Source organism: Sebastes umbrosus, chromosome 15 (assembly GCF_015220745.1).
Source record: "Sebastes umbrosus isolate fSebUmb1 chromosome 15, fSebUmb1.pri, whole genome shotgun sequence".
NCBI classification, from domain to species: Eukaryota; Metazoa; Chordata; class Actinopteri; order Perciformes; family Sebastidae; genus Sebastes; species Sebastes umbrosus.
This window is the reverse complement of record NC_051283.1, coordinates 21,541,716-21,550,417: the sequence shown is the minus strand read 5'-3', so window position 1 is coordinate 21,550,417 and position 8,702 is coordinate 21,541,716. Positions and strand designations below refer to the sequence as shown.

Sequence of the window (8,702 nt, the reverse complement as noted above, 5' to 3'; positions counted from 1 at the left end):
CACCACCATGAATGAACCTATAATAAGATGGCAACCTACTGTCTTGATTAAAATATATAGGAAAGTTCACAGGGACGCTGTGTCTGTCCAATATTTCTGCTCAAGGTGTTTGTGAACAACATTCAAAATGTGGTCCAATAACCACGTCTCTGGTCGAGGGCTTTCGGAGTTTAAGGCATTTGAGCGGCACAGCTAATTTTATTTGTCAGACTGAATTAGTTCCACGTCTTACAGGTGGTTCGTGCGAACAAGGACCATGTTGCTACTTAACCCTTTTTATTTATGAGTCTGAGGCCATGGTTCTCTGCCGGAAAGTGGTGGATTGCAGCCTCCATGTGGGGAGTGAGTCACTGAGTTCAAGTATCTCAGGGTCTTGTTCACGAGTGAGGGTAAAATGGAGCGGGAGATGGACAGGCAGTTCGGTGCGGTGTCTGCAGTTAAGTTGGGCGCTGTATTGGACCGGTGAAGAGGGAGCTGAATCCCATCTACATTCCAACCCTCACCTATGGACATGAGCTTTGGGTAGTGACCGAAAGAATGAGATCTCGGATACAAGTGGTCGAAATGAGTTTCCTTCTTAGGGTGGCTCCTGGACGCCTCCCTTTGGAGGTTTTCCGGGCATGTCCAACTGGTAAGAGGCCCCAGGGTAAACCCAGAACACGCTGGAGAGGTCTCTTCTGGCCTGGGAACGCCTCGGGGTCCCCCAGGAAGAGCTGGAAAACATTGCTGGGGAGTTGGACGTCCGGAATGCCCTAAATCTGCTGCCCCCATGACCCAGCCCCGGATAAACGGAAGAAAACGGATGGATGGATGGATAGATAGATGGATGGATAGATGGGTGGATGGATTTATGATTAATACCTAAACACCCAGTCATGTAACTGTGAATGTCGTTCAAAGATTTTACAATCTACATAAATTATACCAGAAGTAATATTAACCCACTCAACAGACCAACGTTTTAAAAGCTGATTCTCTCCTCATAAAGTGACAGCAACAACAGAACAGCCCATCCAGTCAGAAGGCCGATGTTCTGCAGCAGAAACATCAGCCAGGGTCTCTTGTTGCTGATGTGGACCATGGTGGGGAGCTGGAGGGAGGAAGATGGAAGTTAAAGATCAAAACTTTAGACTGTATGTATTGTCTGGTGAATAGTTCTGTCAAGACAAACACTCACCATGTCAGCCAGCCCCACGTACAGGAAGAGTCCTGCAGTAATGGCGGCAATCCACTGTTTGGTAGCGACGTCGGTGGCTACAGCCAGAGCGATGTACATGCCGACGAACGAGGTCATGGCGCTGCCGACGTTTAGGAGCAACGCCTTGCGGACAGTCATGCCGCTGTGGAGCAAAATGGCGAAATCACCTGGAGAGAATCAAGGGCAAGAAGGGTGATGTTAAGAAATCTTTAATGATCAAACCAGACGCTGTCTTTGTGTGTGTGTGTGTGTGTGTGTGTGTGTTGTTTACCCAGTTCATGTGGTAGTTCATGGCAGAGTACAGCTAGTGATGTGGCCAGACCAGACCTCCATGACAGGGAGAAAGCTGCGCCCATCGCTAAGCCGTCTGCGAAGTTGTGGATCCCGTCGCCGATGGTTATCATGTAAGGCAGCAGGCGCTGTTCTATCGAGGCAGATAAAGTAATAGTTAGTAGTTGACCCGACCCCGGATAAGCGGTTGAAGATGGATGGATGGATAGTGGTTGAGTAGCCACGATGATTATCACTATTATCACTATTATTCGATGATAGCGTGCTTGTTTTGGCGTTGTTTGGAAATAACTTTACTCACCTCTGGTGCGCTCTACCGGCTTTGAAAGGGATTTCGCATCCTCTTCATGGCCTACCTGAAATATACATGTTACATTTAACATTCAGTAACAAGTCCTATTGACATACAAAATGTGCAGGTGAATCACATCCACTTTACATAAAGCAGTAGCTGCATTTTGATTTGTGTTCCAAGTGTTAATATATGCATGTTTCTCACCAAGTCTGCTTTTGATACTGAATGTGACTTGTCTCTTTGTTTCCTCTCCTGTTGATACATCTCTAAAACCCTCCCATGGTCACAGTGGTGAGGCTCCGATTCTTCCTAAAGAGACAAACATAATGAGTAAACTTGACTTGAGGGTTGAGGCAAAAGGAAAGAAAGTAAAGAACAGGGCGGTATGTTGAGCAGGAATAAGATTGTGAAATTTAATTTATATTCTTATCAGCTTAATTGTTTTTTCTCTTACCCCATGATGATGTTGATGGTGGTGATGATTATCTTTATATGCGACCAGAGAGAAGATGGTTTCCATCAGATAAAAGTAGTAAATCCCGGCAATTAGCACCAACATCTTGTAAATGTAGACTGGAGTTTCTTCCTCATGAGAGTGCCCGTCTGAGTGCACATGTAAACCTAGAAACTGGACACAGACCACAAGAAGAAGAAGTCAAAATGAGTACATGCTGCATGAAAGTCACCATGGTTGTACCATATAATGTCCTCAAACTCAGGAAGTTTTTCAGCTCTCTAGTGTCAAAAAATAAATAAATCTTGTTGCAGCTTTAGAAGTGTTAAAATCCCTCACCATGGGAATCAGGTGCAGTAAAGCATCTCCAGTCAGTGAACCGACAGCCAGGCTGATGCAAAACTGGATACTGTACTGGAACACGCTGGTGCAGGAGGTGCACAGCAGCACCACAATGCCAAACATGGACGTCAGTGTTATCAGCGTATTGGCAATGGTTGCATAGATGTATCCTACAAACGAAAGAGAGAATAGAAAAGCAGGGTAGAGGTCAGTTATCAACATGTCAAGAACAAGTGGCAACCGGCAATGCTGAGAAATGAAGCCAATGCGGAAATGCGAATGGCAGTTCATCAAATGGCCACTTGAGGCTCTAAAAGGGAGTCAAACCTCATAGACCCCCATGTTAAAATGCCCAACTTTACAGCAGAAATAAACATGTTTACAGCCTGGTACAAAACTGCTTTTGGTCTCTACAGCTAATTTCTGCATTCATGACAACTGTACGGGGGTGAATTTTTTTATAACTCACCCTTTTAAATTATTTCAATAACGACTGAAAAAATCTGTGCTTGTTTTTTCAATGAGTGAAATTCTAACGTTAGTATTATTTTATTTATATGTTAGTATTTCCCACTTTGAGCTTAGTTTTCGCTCTTCAGAAACCTATGAGTGACGTCTTGGAGTGTAAGTCCATATTCTATACAGCCTATGGTCAAGAAGTCATAGACTTTATCTAAGAAAAATGAATGCAAAGTGAGCCTTTATTAACGTAATCTGGTCATTCTGCATGATAAAAGTGAACAAAACTTCATGACTTAGAAGCTTGTTGATCAGAATTATTTATCCAAGATCTCATGCTCGCTCGATCACAACCTGACGCATACTTACTCTCAACCGTGGTGAGCCCGTCTGGTGTCATCGGGTCTGTGATGTGTGCACACGCTCCGCTCAGGATCTGCTGGACGAGTGCAGGGCTGAGCCGAGCCAGGCCAGAGGAGGCAGATCTATTGTCTGCCAGATCATAGATCACGACCAGGTCTTCAGCAGAGAAACAGACCTGGGAGAATGGAAAAGTGTCTGTTAAGACTGGGCTGCAATAGTAAACTCTAACGTTAGTTCTATGTGTTCACCACGATGGACTTTACCCTGCATTTTTCTGTAATGATGAATGAAATTTGTTTTCTCAATTAACAAGCAAATCCATTAATCCAATCCAAAATCTGTCGAACATTTTGTTTCTTTGACTCATCACCTCTCCTACGCACTTGTCTGGATATACTGGTGTGAAAAGGTTTTTATTCTGTGTGTTGGTACAGTATATGTACCTGATCCCAGGTGGTGTTTCTTTCATGCCCCTCGAGACGTTCATGGTTTCTCTTCCTCCTCCGTCTTAAACCACTATGATCGTGATCAGCGTGGTCGTGGTCGTGGTCGTGGTCGTGGTCATGGTCATTATCATGATCGTCTTCAGGTCCGAGGTTCAGACTCCTCATGAGAGCCTCCAAAGCTACACAACACAGATACAACCATCCTTACATTACTAGAAAGAAAAGAACCATTTGAGTGATGAATCTCTATCTATGCATGCATCCGTGTCCCTGTGTTTCTGTGTTTTCTGTGTTTCTGAAGGACATTTACCCCCGACGGTGAAGTTCTCCGACCCCAGACGCTCCGTGATGTAGTCCAGGAAGAAGCTCTCCTCAGGCAGGGACCGGCTAATGAAGCAGTGACCTAGCAGAGCGTGATACAGGACGTGGCCCAAAACTGCACCCACTTCCTGTCTCTGGTGGACTGGTGATGATGCGTTGACCTCTGTCATGACGTCACTGGCTGTTACACAGTGCTGGTTACCATGGTGATAAGGGAGAGGAAGGACAAATAGATTACGTATGGATATAATCAGAAGAGTTGTACTCACAGACTCAATTTAAAGCTTTATGTGATTTTTTATAACGTTTAACTACATAAAGCAGAAAAAAAGAAATATAAACAATTTAGAGCTAATTTATATTTCTTGAACTTTTTTTTTTTGGGTATAATTTCTGACATTACATTTTGTGTCTCACGATACAGCAATATGAAATGTTATTTTCATCATGACGACGGCTGCTATAGTGATGTGGCCGAGTACAGGGCAAAGCCAAGTAAGTATGATAAGAGTGTGCTAATAGTATACTTCTATTTAACTTAAAATAAGAGAGTATACTTTCAGTTTACTTTTTATGTACTTATCAGAGATATACTTAACAAAAGTATACTTAAGTATACTTGGCTTATACTTACAAGTATACAGAAATGTCTAAGTATACTTGGCTTATACTTACAAGTGTACAGAAATGTCTAGGTATACTTGGTTTATACTTACAAGTGTACAGGAAAGTCTAAGTAAACTTGGCTTATACTTACAAGTATACAAAAAAGTCTAAGTATACTTGGCTCATACTGACAAGTGTACAGAAATGTCTAAGTATACTTGGCTCATACTTACAAGTATACAGAAATGTCTAGGTATACTTGGTTTATACCAACAAGTGTACAGAAATGTTTAAGTATACTTGGCTTATACTTACAAGTATACAAAAAAGTCTAAGTATACTTGGCTCATACTGACAAGTGTACAGAAAAGTCTAAGTATTCTTGGCTTATAGGCCTACTTGTACTTAATCTTCTGATTGAGATATACTTAAGAAAAGTATAATTAAGTATTCTTGTCTTTTAGTCCTACAGATTAAGTACTTCTTTAGGTTTGGTCTACTAACAAATACTTTGTTGTATAGTGTTATGTTTACCTCTCCATCTGAGGGCTCATAGTGGTCGTGAAGTTCCTGAAGCACCACCTTTAACCCATGAAAGTCTATGTGCTCGTGTTCGTGGTGCGGCTCCCTCTCTTCGTGCCGGTGCTCGTGGTGATCCTCATGTGTGATTTTATGTAGGAAATGTTCGGTCTCCTCTCCCCATCTCCCCTGCCTCGCCGCGGTGCAGACCAGGCCGGGAGATGTGAGGTACAGGATGCATCCGGCAGCAAGAGCAGGGAACTGAGACACACTGACGGTTACATTTTCTCTGCCTCTACCAGCTTCATTCTCTCCGTGGGTGGAGTGATTGCCGATCAACTGGTGAACGGCCTCTGTTAGATTACACTACACACAGAGAACAACATACAGATCTATGTAAGTGAAAATGTAGTTAGTAATTCAGTGATTTTCAGGGCAGAGCTTTTATAAAACAACACAGAAAGCTGCTACAATCTGTGGTATAATAACCTTGAACATCAGCTGCTTTTATTGCCTTTTATAAGAAACACCTTCAGATAACAAGCAGTAAGTACACTGTAAAAAAAAAAAAAGGTGTAAAATAACGGAAATTTTCCGGCAGCAGGGGCGCCAGAAAATGTTTGTTAAAAAACGGAAAAATACTGTCCGTTAATTAACATAAATAAACTGTAAAAAAAACAGTAATTATCTTTATATAATTAGCCTTTATTACTGTAGTATTACAAGAAATATTTTACTTTTAACATATATTTATTGTTAGAATAGTCATACACCGTAAATCTAAGTCCATTTACATATAAATCACAAATGAAACATGTAAACATGTAAAAAATCTGTATTTTTACAAGAAATAGTTTTAGAATTGCATGAAATCCTTTTCTTCTAACATAAATTAATTGCTAAAATAGAGTCATAAACCTCTAAAAAACAGAATAATTATCTTTAAAAATTATCAAGAAAAGCTTAAATACAGATAATTACAATTGTGATTACAAAAAATACTGTAAATCTAAGACCATTAACATATAAATCACAAATAAGTAAAATGTCTTGAAAAAAACTGTAAATTTTGTTTTTGTTTTTTTACAGTGTAGGCTGCCTCAGGGTTGGCCCCATCTCTTGTTGGCTGCTTTTTCCCCTTTGCTCCAGGAAATTGATCAGTGGAGCTGAGACATTAAGTTTGTAATCCAAGCTATTGTCTTTTTGTCCACTATATTTAGTTGTTTGACAGCAGATACTTAACAGTCATGCACCGTCCATTCATGCAAATTACATCTGACATGTAGGAAGTTCAGGACTTCACTCTCATTCACACTGATAAAAAAATTCCTCAATCTTATAGTCCATCATATGATAAAGTGTAAACTTATGAGCATTTTATTGTTTAAGCAAATAGGCCTTTTACATTAAAAATCAGTTTCAAAGAGTCCCTATTAAGAAATCCACTTTAACAGCAGTTACAGTTAATAACTGTTGGACCTTGACCTCACTCCGCTGCACCTGCAGTCAGCCACCTGGCTCTCTCTAACCTGGCTGCGAGTTAAGCCTAATAAACTTACATTTTCACACGACACTCCGCCGCACTGCACACGTTTCTCTAGGGTATTAAAGAGGGAGTCGAGGGACTCCCCGGTCAGATGCTGCTGTCCAGGAGCCACGACGCTGAGCACAGCCTTGTAGGCTTCCTCCACAGAGGGAGACACCGAAGCAGAACTGAGCAAACCCCAACTGGCAAGAAACAGCAGCGTGGAGAAAATCATCTTAAAACTTTCTTTAAAAGCTCTACTTTTAAAAGAATGGATTAATTTAAAAAGAAAAAGAAACTCGGCTGATAGAGGCTGATACAGTACCAAGGTATTTCTAAAGACAAATTGAGCTGTGTAGAGCTCAGCTCACAGCTGTTATCAGTTTTAAACCACTGCACATTCACTGGACCTGGATTGTGATTGGCTGACACGTGGCTCGTGCTGCTCTTTACTTGTTTATTAAACCCTGTGTCACCTGTACAGCCTATAGCAAACCTTGGAGGCATGCGGGATCAGATTTCAACATCAAGATTGATTTGCTTGGCATCGTTTTGCACTAAAGCCCTTCAAGGAAAAAAACCAGCTCATTTGCTTTGTTAAAGTTACAATATTAAAGGATATCTTACACACAAAGCTTTTATATTGATGGCCATATTAAAGACGTGTCATATAATTGGCTTCTGCACAAATGTATTAATCACATAACTAATAATGTTTTGAAGGAATAAGTTAACATTTTGCTATGATGGTTGTTTCTTACAGTAGTTTATTCTTCAGTCGGTAGTCCTTGTATGTTAAATATGTAGGTAGAATGAGGGTTAAAGAGGAGTATTTGGGGCTCCTACCATACACATTGCTTCTGCTATCAGGTTATTAAACTCAGACAGTGGGCACTTCAGGTGAGATTTGTATTGACAGTTCCCTTACATGATAAATCATGTTTTCTCTTTATCTATTTAATTGCTATTTATTATATTTTATTAACTTATCTGCTGTTTTACTGACCTGTGATTGACATAACATTTTGGATGTTTGTCTGGATGTTGTCTGTGTGAGTTTGTGGGGTAAGCTGTGAACTGAATTGCCCTTCTTGGGATCAATAGAGTTGTCTAAATCTGAATCTGAATCCTCTTTGCGTCACCTTTAGCACACTGGGTTACCCTTTAATGACATTTTTCAACATGCAGGTTAGCCCGATATAGACTTCAACACGTGGTTAACGTTACGTTTGTTGCGTAAGTTACATGACATCATCAAAAGAAGTGACATTGAGGAAGTTCAGGATAGACTTCCTGGTGAGAAATAGTATATAACATATCACGGCTTTTACCATCCAAAAAAAACAGAAAAATTGCATGTCGTTTTTGTTTCAGTCGGTAGTCCTTGTATGTTAAATATGTAGGTAGAATGAGGGTTAAAGAGGTGTATTTGGGGCTCTTACTATGTGAATTAATGGCCAAACTCCACTGTGGTTCAAGTCGACTTACATGTGCACAAACCCTAAAGATTTACCAAAAACTGTTTCATAATTACATCAACTCCAAATTCAATGTTTTCATGTTAGACCAACACGTTCTCACTCCCAACTCAGCAAATATGGCAGCTTATAATCAGAACCTCTTTCATCAGACTCTTCCAAACTTGTGCTGATCTTGGCCAAATTCCTACAATCTGGAAGATGTCAACCATTATACCTATTCCCAAATCAAAAAACCCCAAAGAACTAAGTGAGTTCAGACCTGTGGCGCTTACATCACTTGTAATGAAACATTTTGAGAAGATTTTAAAGGATTTTATTGTGTCTTCTATAAATGGAAAACTTGATCCCCTGCAATTTGCTTATCAGCCAGACAAAGGCATGGAGGACGCTAAACTCTTTATA

General features: G+C 40.6%; 1 protein-coding gene across 2 annotated transcripts; it reads right to left on the bottom strand.

The window, feature by feature from the left end:
• Positions 1-603: 603 nt before the first annotated feature.
• On the bottom strand, positions 604-7,054 carry slc39a4 (solute carrier family 39 member 4). Of its 2 annotated transcripts, none has more exons than XM_037795429.1 (12): positions 6,854-7,054; positions 5,310-5,660; positions 4,159-4,363; positions 3,846-4,027; positions 3,409-3,577; positions 2,578-2,750; positions 2,239-2,412; positions 1,989-2,093; positions 1,791-1,845; positions 1,470-1,622; positions 1,178-1,365; positions 604-1,090 (listed from the first exon to the last, which is right to left on the bottom strand). In XM_037795429.1, the coding sequence occupies exons 1-12, from the start codon at positions 7,052-7,054 to the stop codon at positions 962-964; spliced, it is 2,085 nt and encodes a 694-aa protein (XP_037651357.1). In that variant the 3' UTR covers positions 604-961. The 2 variants fall into 2 exon arrangements, with proteins under 2 accessions (XP_037651357.1, XP_037651356.1); XM_037795428.1 differs by having other exon boundaries at positions 1,791-1,853; positions 1,991-2,093.
• Between the last annotated feature and the right edge of the window lie 1,648 nt (positions 7,055-8,702).